The sequence below is a fragment of the Battus philenor genome, unplaced genomic scaffold (genome assembly GCF_028537555.1).
Source record: "Battus philenor isolate CCGP_79_NKW_IND1 unplaced genomic scaffold, ilBatPhil1.0.hap1 SCAF_4, whole genome shotgun sequence".
In the NCBI taxonomy this organism is placed as follows: domain Eukaryota; kingdom Metazoa; phylum Arthropoda; class Insecta; order Lepidoptera; family Papilionidae; genus Battus; species Battus philenor.
Window position 1 is genome coordinate 7,010,008 of NW_027181704.1, and position 14,198 is coordinate 7,024,205.

Genomic DNA, 14,198 nt, shown 5'->3' on the forward strand with positions numbered 1-14,198 from the left:
CGCACAGGCCTTACCTTCTTATTTATCTTCAGGCCTATGACATTCTTACTGATATATATGGTAAACAATCTTCTAAGATTATTTATACTTAAGGCGTATTTAAATATTGAAGCATCTAATAAAAATTTTTTGTTGTAATACGGAACGTTGTTAACTGGTTTTCGTTGAAAGAGAGAGCAAAGCCATATATAATCTGTAATCGAGAGACAAAGCATACTCTGCTACAGTTTAATACTTAGAAAAGTGTCGAGAAATAAAAGTTTTGTGGTTGGAGCGCTTAACTTTCATTTGTAATAATTAAATTGCATCAAACAGTAAGTAATCTTGCGTGTAAAATATTATAAATGTTATTACCTGAACATATGTAAACAATACTTGATTTACAAAATAAATTGTCGATGTTAATAAAGTCTATAAATTTATAACTTAAAATGTTTCCAGAAAAAGCAATGGCAAGCCAGTGGGGACAAAAGGCGGAAGAATTGGAAATTTCAAATAAAGTAGCAGGTTTGGGATTAGCAAAGAATGAAGATCAGAAATCTGACTCGGAAGAGGTTCCGGACACCGCTAATCCCGCTGAAGCATCACTTTTGATGAAAATTATAAGACAAGGTTTAGTCGAATCAAAACAGGATATTGAAATCCAGAGAAAAAATCCTAATTCACCACTTTATTCTGTTAAAACATTTGAAGCTCTGCATTTAAAACCAAATTTACTTAAAGGCGTTTATGCAATGGGATTCAATGCGCCGTCAAAAATTCAAGAAACTGCTCTGCCGACACTTTTGGCTGATCCTCCACAAAACATGATTGCCCAATCTCAATCAGGAACAGGTAAAACTGCAGCATTTGTTCTTGCTATGTTAAGCCGAGTTGATCCTTCTAAAAATTATCCACAAGTATTGTGCCTTAGCCCAACATATGAACTGGCAATTCAAACGGGAGAAGTAGCAGCAAAAATGGCGAAATTTTGCCCAGAAATAAAACTCAAATATGCAGTCAGAGGTGAACAAATACCAAAAGGTACTAAAATCACAGATCATATTATAATAGGCACACCTGGTAAAATGTTAGACTGGGGTGTTAAATTTGGAGTATTTGACTTAAGCAAAATTAAGGTATTTGTGTTAGATGAAGCTGATGTAATGATTGATCGACAAGGTCATCAAGACCAATGTATAAATATCCATAAATATCTTCCTCCAACTTGTCAAATGATGTTCTTCTCAGCTACTTATGGCAGTGCTGTTATGGACTTTGCTGAGATAATTATACCCAATCCAATAATTATCAGACTTTTGCGAGAAGAAGAATCTTTAGACAATATCAAACAATATTATGTTAAATGCAAAAATGCGGATGACAAATATAGAGCAATTTGTAACATTTATGGTGTAATTACAATTGGACAAGCTATAATATTCTGCCACACACGAAAGACTGCTAGTTGGTTATCAGAAAAAATGTCTAGAGATGGTCATTCAGTAGCAGTGCTGTCAGGAGAGTTGACAGTTGAACAAAGAATAGCAGTACTGGATCGGTTCAGAGATGGCTTAGAAAAAGTTTTGATCACAACTAATGTTCTGTCTCGTGGCATTGATGTGGAACAAGTTACATTAGTTGTAAATTTTGACATGCCTATGGATTTGGAAAGGAAAGCTGATTGTGAAACATATCTGCACAGAATTGGGAGAACTGGTAGATTTGGAAAAGCAGGGATAGCAATTAACTTGATTGACACCTCTCAAGCAATGCAAATTTGCTTGGACATTGAGGCACATTTTGGTAAAAAAATTCATCTGCTAGATATTGAAGATGCAGAAGAAATCGAAAAAATTGGTGCTTGAATTACATTTTTTATGTATTATAGTTGCTTAAATAATATGGTGTATAAAAATCTTTATTTAATGATTTGTTACTTCCAAAAGTCCAGACTTTTATTACATATAATGGAAACTCATGGTTTTATTTATTTCTTTTAAAGTTGTTGCCTTAACACATTTTGTCTTAAATATTGTTACATAATTGTTTAAAACTCAAAAAACTTAGTTATTCAAGATTTTTATTATGTGAAAAACATTTTAAATTTATAAAGTATTACTAGATAGTCAAGAAACTTAAGTATTGCCACCAAGAACAAGTTATTTCTGTTATATTGTTAAGTAGGAACATTTTTTTAGAAATGTATTTGATAACTTTAGTATGTGTTTAAGGTTTTTGCAATATAAGATGAAAACATACTGAAAACAATAGCATAAGCCTTATTAGGGTTACAGATAGCTATTTAAGAAATGCTTTAAACACAACAATTAAAAAATTATGTCTTGTAATTGATAGAGTACAAAATAGATAACAGGTTAGGTAGGGGGTAGCTTTTCGTTTGAGTTCAGAGTTCAACTAGTTCAACATTATGAAGAGAAAAGTTAATGATCTAATTAATTCTCATATTTTAGACATAATAAATTGATATTTAGTCTACTGACATGCAAAATAGCAATAACTCTGTTAGCACAAAATTAATGTATTGTGATGGGCTGTCATTACTATCACTTTCAATAACTTAAATCATTCATAAGTATCCATGATTATCAATTAAAAATGTCATATTAAATAAAACAAAATGTTAATTACACTACATTCCTTTATCAATTTTAATATAATAATTTAGTATAAATAAATAAATAAAACTTTTCAGCGAGTTGCTGCTGCAGGCGCTTCAGGATTTGTAGCTCCGGATATCATGACAAAAATAGCAATTGGTACTATGTACATCCACTGCAAAAAAAAGAAATACATTTATTAACACATTAAAGTAAATTATTTAACTATGTTCTGATCGGTTACTAAATAGACCCATTCTAATATAAAAACACACAAAGGGCAGATATGGTACTCACATATTTGGCTAAAAATGATCTGTTATCCTTTAAATCTCCTTTTTCTCTAGCTTCTCTTTCACGCTCAAGCTTTTGTATGTATGAAGCAGTATCAGGCCTGAGTCAGAAAAAAATATGAATATCTAAATTAATTGTTAAAATACAACAAACCCTAACACATTATCTTACTTGATTAACTACATTACTACAATGATTTTTTTTTCCTATTTCCTAATTTTAGGTGGTTTACTGAATTAAAAAGTTAAGTTACATAGTGCAAACTACTTTTGCAAGATAGAACACACTCCATCCCTTAGCGGTAAGAGTAAAAGAGAATGTTATGAAAGCAAGAGAAAATGGTAAGTATGTTAGTTTTGGGTGAAAACACATGTGGGGACAAAGGGAAACGAGAGGGGAAACCAACTAGTTAAAGACGCGGCCCTGAAGAGTAAAAGACGACCGGAATACGAGGAATGCCCCATACCATTTGTCAAGCGACAACTTAGGCTGGGAACGCTTGACAAATAGAATAGGAGGTACATGGAAGGGACAACGGCATCGACAACGCGAAAGTTCTTCCCAGACGCCGTTGCGGCCTATCGCGCGCTCCGTAACATGGAGGTGGACACGGACTTGACCCAGCTAATCATGGGGCACGGGGGTTCTCTGAGTTCCTCCATAAGTTTAAGCTCAAGGAGGATCGCTCAAGCTTCTGTAAACCGGGCGTGATCCACCTGGTAGCAGAATGTCCTGCATTTGGAGGGCTCTGTGTCGAAACCGAGTGCCAGTATAGGTGTAAGGATCGAGGAGGTCACAGTCATCTCCATTATGAAGGACAAGGAACACGGAGGGTCTTTCCTCAAATTCTGCAGGTAATAAATGCAATATATTAAAGAAGACTGTAAACTTATAATATATAATAAATGAGATTAAAAAATACATACACTGTTGCCTGCTCAACTTGTCGTAAGTAGAAGTTTGATGTAACTTTATGTTCTTTATTTATATTAAGAGGCAACTGAGATTCTGATGAGTTGTTCACTTGAAAGCTAACTGCAATTACAGCACCATTAGGTAACACCCAAGCATTGATAACATCAGCCAAGCCATTATCTAAAAATGCTTTTGCTTTCACAGAGGAAAAAAATTCAACTTCCTTGCTATCAGCTGCTGTTACTAAAGACCTAATAGTGTAAAAACCATCAACTTCTGCTAATTCCTGAAAATTTATTAAAGTTAATCAATAATTGAATATTTTTAGCTGTAATGATACATTTTAATATTAAATTATAAGTTGCTATCAGGTGAACTTTTACCTTTAATTGTTGTAAATGCTGTTTTTTAAAAGATATCTGTTCAATTATAGAAGTACCAGCTCTAATGCTTTTCAAAGAAATATTTCCCCTTTTACAGAATCTTTCTTCAATACAGTTTAGTGAGTGCTGAATTTCTATATTCAACCATCCATCATAATCTATACAATTCTAAAAACAATAAAAGAATTATGAATCACGCACAACAAACACTAGCACGGTCGTGTTAAAAAGACAAGAAAGACACCATATCAGAGAAAAAATACTGTTTTAGAAATAATTACCACAAATTGTAAGAAAGTAAATGTAAATATGATTAGTAAGCTTTTCATAATTTATTATTTGTTGATACAAAATATCATGTAATACAATTTTTTTCAATTGTTAGTTTTATTTAAATTAGTTAAGGTTAGTCTAAATTGTAATTTTTACTTCTATTTAAAGTTGAAATGATCTGTCAGTAAAATATAAGACATCGTTGTTTCATTAATAAGTTATGACAATAGCCAAAAACATTCTGCCAGCCGAAAAGCTGCATAAGCGTTTTTGTTGTATTTATTGTTAATAGGACTTTTGTTATTTCATTGCAATTTCTCAAATAAAACTTTTTTTACTAGCCTTTTCTGTTGGTTATTGTCAATAATTTTCAATTCAATTATCGAAAATATTAATACTATCTCCATTAAAAAAACAAACAGAATCTAAAATTGTCTATTGATCTATTGACATTTTAAGGATTCCTGAAACATTGTTATGATTCATTGAATTTTTATCACTATTAAATAAGTCGTTATAGTAATTTCATAATAATAACACATAAATCACACTACAATATTAAATGCACTGATTGAGAATACTTTTAAACAATGGAAGAAGTTGATTCTATTATTATACACTTTCTTCGTCAACTTAATATGTAAGTTTTATCACATTCCTTGTTTTGATCAAATAAAAAATATTTGTTACGATCAATTTCATTTTTTTAAGAAATTGTGTGATGGTTTATATATTTGCCAGACACAGAGTTTGTATCTATAACCATTTTGTAAATTATTAACTATTATTTTGAGGAACATTTTTCTTTATTTTTTTCCAATGCTACACTTTTAGTGATTTAAGCAAAAAATTTCAGAAATGTTGATGATGACATTAAAAACTTATGTGATCTTCCCGTCTCTTTAATTATTGAAGCTGCTTCTACTTGTATAAAGACAATTAATCCCACATTAAAAGTTCCGACTAAGTTACCATCTGGTGTATCCCATAGAATAGAAGTAGCTGCTCAGATAGCTTCTATATGCAAGGTATGTATTAACAGTTTATAACTATCTTTACTAAGCTTGCATTTATTTATTTATTGTTTTCTAATACTGTTAACTTATGCATCTTATTTAAAACAGGACTTGGGCTATAAAAATGATGTTGGATATCAGACATTTTTATATTATAATGAAGATGAATTAAGACAAGTCTTTATGTTCCTGATAGAAAAATTACCTAGCGAAGATAAACATTTAAGTAGTACAGCAGCACCTACAAAACAAAAAAATATACTGGTAGAAGATATTGGCAATAAAATTAATGAAGAACTGAACAAAATGTGGATACCTAGTTGTTGTGTACAAAAAACTAATACAATAGGTGATTATGTGAATAAAGAAGGTGAATTATAATAGTGCATATAAAGTAGTTATCTATTTAGCATGTTGACATTTTTAATTGTATTCCAAAAATTATATTATTCTGAACTATTCTTAAAAAGTAATTGAAATATTTTTATAGTGTCAAATTTTAACCTCTAGTGCTCAAACATTAATTATAATTATTTCACTTCAGCTGACATGCACAAACTTTTAATTGGCATGTAGTTTTTTCTTTCATGGAAAATTTTAGTTTATTCATTCTTATTTTTGAACTTACACACAGCTGATTAATTACTGATAATATGAAGAATGGCATAGCATATCATAAACATCTGCCTTATAGAATAATAAGTTGTCATAAATAAAAAAAATGTGTGTCTAGTTTTAAAACTATAAACAAGTTCTTTCCAGAAAATTTAACTAACTTGCAAAAAATAAGTGATGAGGAAATAATAGAAAAAATAAGGAAAATCAATGAAGTTACCAAGAACAAGGCAAACATAAAAACTCATGAAAAGAAAAATGATATTGAAATTGTAAATAAATGTAGAACAGAAAAAACCCTTAAAGAGCTGAAAGAGATGGCTTTTGTTTTAAGGCAGAAGCTAGATATGCTAGAAAGTGAAAGAAATGTAATGGATGTTGAATATTCACAGGTAAGGTGGGTTTAACCAACTTTATAGCACCAATAATTCACATTGTTCTTAATTTAAAATACAGTAGATTGCAATTATAAGCAATTGTTTTTTAGTAATCAGGAAAATATGTAATCTTTGTTTTCAAAAGTAATGTTTTTTTATTATGCAGTGAACTGTTAAAAATTATCACTTGGTGGATTTTTCAGTAGAATTTTGTATTATTGAAAGATATGAACTTTATACCATCAATAACTAATTATCATCAAGTACACTCAAACTTGTTCTTGTGACAGTGGACAGGTAGTAGTATTAAGAAATTGTTTAAAAACTTTGTAAGTGGCTAAAAAAATTGTTTTAACAAAACAATAAAAAAATGTATGAAGTAGACCATATTAATGTCTCAAAAAGAAAATAATTGAAATACTATAATAAAACTTGAATATATAACTAAAAATTCCTAGAATGTATTACCATTATCCTCATAGATACACATGATAACTTTTTTGTGGTTCAAAATTATTAAATCACTTAAATACACTATTCACACTTATTACTCCATGTTGTTGTGACTTGATTTTTTGCAACAACTGTTTCATTAGACGCTTACATAAGTCTTGGTAGCTAGGTATACAAAATTCTTTCTACTATTTTTTTTTTGGTACTTTTCCTAATCATGTTCCAATTTCTATGAAATTTTCATATACCACACAAAAACTGGTTTGAGTTTATGCATCTTCCCACACCAATATTTATTTCCATTAAATGTATACATAATTTGCAAGTGACAATTATGCATCAAATACTTTAACCATGTACCAACAACTAAAAGTATTTTCAGGCCATAAAAAGCTGTGAAAAAGCAGGTGCTGACTTAAGAAATGTGCAAAATATACTGCACGATATTGGAATAACTGATATTGAAGAGGGGACAATAGAAGAGCGAATAAATATGGCACGAAAAAATATCAATGCCTTGCATGGAAAAAGTGAAAATCTAACTTCCCAAAATTTAGGTTTAAAACTTGAAATTGATAAAATAAAAAGCACTATTCCATTATCTGAGGTGGGTACTATTTATAATTAGAGTATTTTTATTTTGTACTTTTACTTTTTTATAACTAACAAATAAACAAAGCTTTCTTCTTACTTATTTTCATATACAGTCTGAGAGGAATAGATGCAAATACATTTTAATTAACTTAAAAGAAAATGCAAAAGCCATGAAAGAGGAATGTGAAAAGAAAGAAGAATTAAGCAACCAGCTTAAAATGAAATATGAAAAATTAAAGGGAGGCAATAAAAGGTCAGTACATCTCTGTAATAAATGCTAAAGAAAAATATTTTTCCAAAACACATTTAAAAATAAAATTATCAATTTTATTAGTTACGCTTAGTATATTAAAATTTTGCATTTGTTTTTATAAAAAATACATATGGTTCCACTTCATGTTAATTATAGGCATGTTTACACAAAAAGAATATTGGAAATCATAGGGAATGTGGATAAGCAAAATATGGAAATAAGGAAGATACTAGAAGATACGAGAGTAATACAAAAAGAAATCAATACACTGGAGGGTCAGCTGGACAGATGTTTTTCCATTGCAGATGAAACACTTTTTAAGGTAAAATTTTCTGTAACAATGAGCTTAGTACAAAAAATATTATGAGCAAGTGAATAATCCTACTAAAAAAAATTTCAGGATGCTAAAAAGGATGACCAAGCTAAGAAAGCTTACAAATTGCTGGCATTACTGCATTCAGAATGTAACACCATTGTTTCTCTAGTAAATGATACTGGAAATTTAGCTAGAGAAGTTGTAGATTTGGAGGATAATATTAAGGCTGAAAAATCTAAAAGAACTGAGGATATTTTAGAAAAAATACAAGTTGATCTTAAAAAACTTCAAAAGGAATCTACTTAAAAGAAATTGTTATATTTCTTAAGCACTAACGCAAGTTTGATTAGACATTAATAATAAATGTAGCCTCTGAATTTCACAATCATTTTTATTGACCTAAAATTATAAACCTATTTACGTTTAGGTAAAATTTCTGGTGGAATATAATTCTCATCAGATTTATCCTTTGAACTTGTTTTAACTTCATTCTCAAGTTTTTGTTTATTTTCAATTTCAAGATCAATTTTATCTTCATTTTCAAAGAACCATAACTTTTGCTCTTCCACTTTTAATTCTTTTTGTTTTTCTTCAATTTCCGCAATTCGTTGTACTCTCTTAAGTCGTTGTAATTGCTCTTTAAGTTTTTCCTCTCTCTTCTTTTCCCATGTTTGAAACAACTAAAAATTAATAATTACAAGAAAGATTAAAATTTAATGCCACCGATGATGTTGGTATACAAATGTTGAATCACACTACCTCCAATCAAATAGTTATAAGGTATGAAAAATGATAAGCATATTTTTTTAACAGGGGGATTTGGTATAAGTACCTTTTTATATATAGTTATTTGGCCTATTTTAAGGGCAATATTATAAATATTTTGTAAAACTTATCTAAAGGTTAAAATCTTGATGTACACTAAATTTTCATATTTAATAAAACAATCAGATACTCTTATCTGTACGTTGATAGAATGTGTCAGGTATTTAATTAAAAGGGAGTCATTGTTGAGGTAACTGAAATTTAGTGTATGCAATATAAATAAGTCTATAAATATATATATAACAATGTAATTAATTGTACTGCTCAATTCACAATGATCTTGACATATCACAAGGATTAAAAAAATTAAAATTGAGACAATAAAAATACTCACCATTTGATAAGTTGAGATATCACGTTTTTGTATTTTGTTAATAGCATCTTCTATCAAATTTTTAATAGAATCTTCCAATACAAGTTCAGTCTTTGGACATAGTTTTAGTAATGAAGAACATTTTTCCAATGTTTCTTTTTCACAACTCTCCATATGTTTCTCAATTAACTTCAAAACTTCTTCATAGACTTTAAATGATTTTGATTTATTTAAATCTTCACACAAAGTTAAAAGTTTGTCATATTTCTTATAATGCAACCATCCAATTATCTGTAGATTGTCATTTACATTTTCCTTGTTTCTCTTTGATATCCAGGCTAAAGTTTTCCCTGATAAAGTGGGTAAGTCTTTTATATCAAAATGATCGTCATAATAGAAGTTTCTTATAAATTTAACTCTAATTTTGATCTCCTCTATTTTCTTTTTTTCTTCCTGTTTTGGTGTCTCTTCTAGTGGAACTCCACTCAGGGCTGTTAAATATTTGTAACAGGCATATTGACTCAATGCACAAGTAATTTCATTAGAAAACTCTTCTTGTAACATAATAAGTCCTGCAACATTAGCTGCTAATTCATAGTTATTTGATGTAACAAGCTTATCTAACAAAATGTTGGCAGTAATATCATCCAGAAATATGCCATAATTTAATGGATTTTTAAGGATGTGAATTAGATCCTGTATATTTCCAAATTCAATATAGTTTCTTACTGTGGCATGATAAGTTGATTCAAGAGTATTACCAGTTTCAGCAGACAATCTTAATTTAAAAAGAAGATCTTTAAGTTCCTCCAAATACGCAGGATCTCTAACAGCATTTGCAAATACATCTACATCAATAGCACTTATTACGCCTTTTGAAGTAAAATTTTGGCTCAGTGTAGTATAGAAATCATTAAGGTTTACATTTCTTAAAACGGGCGATGATTTCTGCTCACTCCACGCTGCTTCACATTTATATTCATTGGTCAAAAATGATCGGTTTTGAGTTTGAAGTAAAAAGGTACATTTTTTTAGATATTTAGACCCGCGCCTCAACATTCTATGAGAATCGCTGTAATTTAATATTAATTATATAAAATAATCAACTATAAATCCAAATCTAAACTATATTTTGATGTAATTATTCAACTTCTGCTTATATTTTACATAAAATTATTTTACTTTAGAAAAGAAAGGTTATACATCAATGTCATTTCAAAAACTAAATAAATACGTTTTAAAATCGAATGTAGACTCTCAGCTTCCTCATTTTTCTCGATCTCAAACTTTACTAAAATGAAAGAAAAATATAATAGCAGCTTTTTATTGTAAAGTATTTTATGGAGAAAAACGACAAAAAAAATAATTATTACTTTATTTACTTGTGTATTATTTAAATTATTAATTTACTAATTTCCAAAACCTTTTCCGGACGGTTATGTTTGTAGTATAGTTCTCGACAGTAAAATATACTTTATTTACTCTAAACTATTCTTTTCAATCTGCTCACTCCCTCTTTTCTCAAAACAAGATTTCAATTTCTTCATGATACACATTAAACGTCTTTGGAATCATCAGAAATTAAATATGCCAGTACATTCTTCTTCGTTGATGGCCAAATCTTTAACCACACAGGCCGTTCAATTGCAGAATGCATAACCGCTGAATATAAGATGTGCTACTGCCTATTCTTAAGAAAATAGTTAAGAAATGTTTACTAGACCAGTAATTATTTATCCTCTAATTAATTTTTTTTCTTTACTTTTTTTAGGCAAGTGCGATCCAAGTTTGTTTGTTGTTTTTATTTATTATTGTATTTATAATAATGTATTTTACTGCATTTATTATAAGTATATATGAATACATATATACTACATACATATGTATGCATGTTTGTACATAAGTATATTTTTATTTATATGTACACGTTACCAAGCCATTATTTATCCTTGTAATGTTTCCATACATTGATTGTCTGGAAGAAATTGCTTCATGTGATAACACCGCCCATTGTATTTTTCTTTACTATTATGCAACTAGGTAAATATTTCCCAGTGTGTACAATAGTTTATAAATTAAATTAAACCATAAAGCGACATCATGCTATGTTATTGCGCCATGTCTTATAATTTCTGTTTTATTTTAAATGTAACATTTAAGCAATTGTATTTATCTTAAATATTCACGAAATCTAGCCATAAAACTCACAAAAAAATGTAAGCATTTTGGACTTAAATGTCAGCAATTTCGATAGATGTCAATTCAGTTTGTCACGCCGTGGCTTGATTTCTGTCAATTATTAATCTTAAATGTCATAACTTTTAAGTAACATGAATATTTTTATACAATGAATAAATCTTCATACGTATACTGTAAAGTTTTTAGTTTCGTCCACTTTTTTATAAAATATAAAATAATTGTGACTGTGCTTCCTGTACATTGTATAGAATGACTATGGCAGATTTGTATATAGCAGTAGTCTGCTCCTCAAATATGAACCGAAGTATGGAAGCTCATGCTTTCTTGGTAAAAAAAGGTTTTAAAGTAAAGTCATATGGCACTGGAGAAAAGGTCAAACTACCAGGTGTCTCCGCAGATCGTCCTAACTGTTACGAATTTGGAGTTCCTTATGATGATATTTACAATGATTTATTGGAGAAAGACAAGGCTTACTACACCCAAAATGGTTTGCTACACATGTTGGACAGAAACCGGCGTATTAAACCATATCCTGAAAAGTTTCAGGTTTCTACTGAGAGGTTTGATGTTATAATAACATGCGAAGAAAGAGTGTATGATCAAGTAATTGAATGGTTTGGTTCAAAAAGGTCAGTTTACAATCAACCCGTTCATGTGATTAATATAGACATTCAAGATAACCATGAAGAGGCAACAATAGGTGCATTTTTAATTAGTGATATGGTCACTAAGATGGCACAAAGTGAAGACTTGGACAATGACATAGATGAACTGTTACATGACTTTGAGGCAAAATGTCAAAGGCCTATTTTAAATTGTATTATGTTCTATTAAATTGCATGGCTTGTATTATTTTACTTAGATATTTTTAAATGAGAGAATTACATCACTTATATAAATATGTCCTCTTAACACATGAATAGCTTTTCTAAAGTTTGACATATAAACCTGGAAATTATTTGTAAAGACATTAGTTTGATTTCATGTAATAATAAGAGTTTATGTATATTTTATTGACAGACATACAACTATGGGTTGTAACTTTTTCACTTACACATTAAATAAAATATAATATAACTTTATGAACAGTTCTTTTCACCATTAATTTTTACAATCATTACCCCAGACCTTAATGTTTAAATATAAATATGTGCAATTATTATTGTTATATCCTTTTGGCAATTGAAATTAAAACATTTTTTTTTAATTACAGTTGTTAATGGGACATATGCTCCATACATTTATATTTCATTGTAATGAATCTATTTCTGTATGTGAATGTCTTTTATGGTAATTCAATCACCTAGGTTTTTATCTGAAGGTAGGAAAATTAAATCGAAATTTATACTCGATTTATGTTGTATAATAGAATAACATGAGTTAAAGCCCTTATAAACATTATCATGTTAGTTAGATAAAAGTTTGTTTGCTTGCAAGACTATTTACTGAACAAGGACTTATAGGGACTAGTGTAGCTGTTGATACACATATTATGTAAAGTAGTTGGGGATGGTTTTTTGGATCATGGTGGAAAAAAATTAAAAAATAATATTCATTAATAAACCAAATCACATTCATAAAGGACATTAATCTGTTAAAGTAGTTACTACCTTTTCTCATGGTTTTTTTATTGGTATAGCAAAAATATATTTTCCAATTGCCTATAACATTTTTTTACAATACAAGTAACAAGACAGAGTTTGATCAATCCAATCTCAAGTTTGACATGGTTCTTAAAGTGTTCAAGCAGAAAGAATGTGTGACAATTATTTTTTTAGTTTTCAGGACATGTATTCTTAAAGACTACACTGTTACAAAATATCCCTGTCATTAATGAATATACGAGCTTGGAATCTTATAACCTTTAGAGCATAATACACAGCCCGCGGGCTGCATGTGGCCCGCCGGTCGAATACTGGTGACCCGCCAACAGCAAAAATAATACTCTTGTACTTTCGAAAAATATTGAATTCTACTCCAGAATAAAACCAAAAAAATTTAATTACCTATACTTCTGGCGGCCGACCCGCCATCAGTTCATGATTTGCCCGAACGGCCCCTAGTCTTAATAAGTCTGTGCAACCTTGCTTTAGAGAATATATTGATGTACATATTTTTAAAAAATCATAGTCATTTCAACCTTAGAACATCCCCTACTGAAGCAGTCTACATCCAGCATCCGAAATCTTTGAGAAGGTTATCTTTACTTGTTGTGGATGGATATCCTATGCTGTGCATTCTATGGTCACAACTTTCAAGAGCTTCTTTTGCTTTATATGTCTGTTTTATATATATATATATATATATATATAATGCCTATATATATAGCATTTAAATCGATTATATTATCGATATACTATCGAGAGATGTCGTTTATGGCATGAGCTCTAACTGTTAGCATTAGAGCCATAAATGAATCTCTTGTGGATATACATTTTATAACTGCCGCAATTTTTTGGAACGCGACAAATAAAACAACAATCGTAATGGTATGGAAGTTAAAAAAAATTAACTTAAAATAATAATATAGTAATTTTGGATATTATCCAGAAATTGGGTCTAAACCCAAATAAAACCCTTTGGTAACTTTAAAACAACGAATAAGCAAAGAAAAGGATTCTTATTGTATAATCTATATTTGTCTCGGACCACAGTAAGCTAAACCATTATTAATATAATAACAGTACCTACAATTTGCTCATTTAGAGCAACGAGTCATCTGGCTTTTCTAAAAGAAGTAGCATTTTGCCTAAAAGACTTCAAACATCAGAT

General features: G+C 29.7%; 5 protein-coding genes across 6 annotated transcripts; 3 read left to right on the plus strand and 2 right to left on the minus strand.

Annotated features, from left to right (window-relative positions):
- Nucleotides 1-53: 53 nt before the first annotated feature.
- On the plus strand, nucleotides 54-1,977 carry Dbp80 (putative ATP-dependent RNA helicase Dbp80). The gene is made up of 2 exons (XM_068771681.1): nucleotides 54-314; nucleotides 442-1,977. Exon 2 carries the CDS (start codon nucleotides 450-452, stop codon nucleotides 1,845-1,847), a length of 1,398 nt encoding a protein of 465 aa, XP_068627782.1. The 5' UTR covers nucleotides 54-314; nucleotides 442-449; the 3' UTR covers nucleotides 1,848-1,977.
- A 646-nt stretch (nucleotides 1,978-2,623) lies between these two features.
- EMC10 (ER membrane protein complex subunit 10) lies at nucleotides 2,624-4,633 on the minus strand. Its single transcript, XM_068771795.1, has 5 exons — nucleotides 4,474-4,633; nucleotides 4,193-4,360; nucleotides 3,821-4,095; nucleotides 2,898-2,994; nucleotides 2,624-2,775 (listed from the first exon to the last, which is right to left on the minus strand). The coding sequence occupies exons 1-5, from the start codon at nucleotides 4,519-4,521 to the stop codon at nucleotides 2,692-2,694; spliced, it is 672 nt and encodes a 223-aa protein (XP_068627896.1). The 5' UTR covers nucleotides 4,522-4,633; the 3' UTR covers nucleotides 2,624-2,691.
- A 314-nt stretch (nucleotides 4,634-4,947) lies between these two features.
- On the plus strand, nucleotides 4,948-8,468 carry LOC137928596 (coiled-coil domain-containing protein 22 homolog). 2 transcript variants are annotated; one of them, XM_068771481.1, is made up of 8 exons: nucleotides 4,948-5,105; nucleotides 5,322-5,493; nucleotides 5,590-5,851; nucleotides 6,244-6,488; nucleotides 7,309-7,533; nucleotides 7,634-7,773; nucleotides 7,930-8,095; nucleotides 8,174-8,468. In XM_068771481.1, exons 1-8 carry the CDS (start codon nucleotides 5,056-5,058, stop codon nucleotides 8,393-8,395), a joined length of 1,482 nt encoding a protein of 493 aa, XP_068627582.1. In that variant the 5' UTR covers nucleotides 4,948-5,055; the 3' UTR covers nucleotides 8,396-8,468. The 2 variants fall into 2 exon arrangements, with proteins under 2 accessions (XP_068627582.1, XP_068627583.1); XM_068771482.1 differs by having other exon boundaries at nucleotides 5,590-5,830.
- Nucleotides 8,466-10,414, minus strand: LOC137928597 (uncharacterized). The gene is made up of 2 exons (XM_068771483.1): nucleotides 9,249-10,414; nucleotides 8,466-8,769 (listed from the first exon to the last, which is right to left on the minus strand). Exons 1-2 carry the CDS (start codon nucleotides 10,284-10,286, stop codon nucleotides 8,503-8,505), a joined length of 1,305 nt encoding a protein of 434 aa, XP_068627584.1. The 5' UTR covers nucleotides 10,287-10,414; the 3' UTR covers nucleotides 8,466-8,502.
- Nucleotides 10,415-11,489: 1,075 nt separating this feature from the next.
- On the plus strand, nucleotides 11,490-12,508 carry Ssu72 (Ssu72 CTD phosphatase). Its single transcript, XM_068771856.1, has one exon. The coding sequence runs from the start codon at nucleotides 11,676-11,678 to the stop codon at nucleotides 12,258-12,260; it is 585 nt and encodes a 194-aa protein (XP_068627957.1). The 5' UTR covers nucleotides 11,490-11,675; the 3' UTR covers nucleotides 12,261-12,508.
- Nucleotides 12,509-14,198: the final 1,690 nt, after the last annotated feature.

What these genes read in the sequence shown, in the direction of transcription:
- Dbp80 (XM_068771681.1), top strand. Translation starts at nt 450, where the DNA reads ATGGCAAGCCAGTGGGGACAAAAGGCGGAAGAATTGGAAATTTCAAAT.
- EMC10 (XM_068771795.1), bottom strand. Translation starts at nt 4,521, where the DNA reads ATGAAAAGCTTACTAATCATATTTACATTTACTTTCTTACAATTTGTG. An exon ending in AGCATTTACAACAATTAAAG is followed by an intron (nt 4,096 to 4,192) that starts GTAAAAGTTCAC and finishes ATAAATTTTCAG; the next exon opens with GAATTAGCAGAAGTTGATGG. An exon ending in CAAGTTGAGCAGGCAACAGT is followed by an intron (nt 2,995 to 3,820) that starts GTATGTATTTTT and finishes TTTCTGACTCAG; the next exon opens with GCCTGATACTGCTTCATACA.
- LOC137928596 (XM_068771481.1), top strand. Translation starts at nt 5,056, where the DNA reads ATGGAAGAAGTTGATTCTATTATTATACACTTTCTTCGTCAACTTAAT. An exon ending in AGATAGCTTCTATATGCAAG is followed by an intron (nt 5,494 to 5,589) that starts GTATGTATTAAC and finishes TATTTAAAACAG; the next exon opens with GACTTGGGCTATAAAAATGA. An exon ending in GCACTATTCCATTATCTGAG is followed by an intron (nt 7,534 to 7,633) that starts GTGGGTACTATT and finishes TTTCATATACAG; the next exon opens with TCTGAGAGGAATAGATGCAA.
- LOC137928597 (XM_068771483.1), bottom strand. Translation starts at nt 10,286, where the DNA reads ATGTTGAGGCGCGGGTCTAAATATCTAAAAAAATGTACCTTTTTACTT. An exon ending in ATATCTCAACTTATCAAATG is followed by an intron (nt 8,770 to 9,248) that starts GTGAGTATTTTT and finishes ATTAATTTTTAG; the next exon opens with TTGTTTCAAACATGGGAAAA.
- Ssu72 (XM_068771856.1), top strand. Translation starts at nt 11,676, where the DNA reads ATGACTATGGCAGATTTGTATATAGCAGTAGTCTGCTCCTCAAATATG.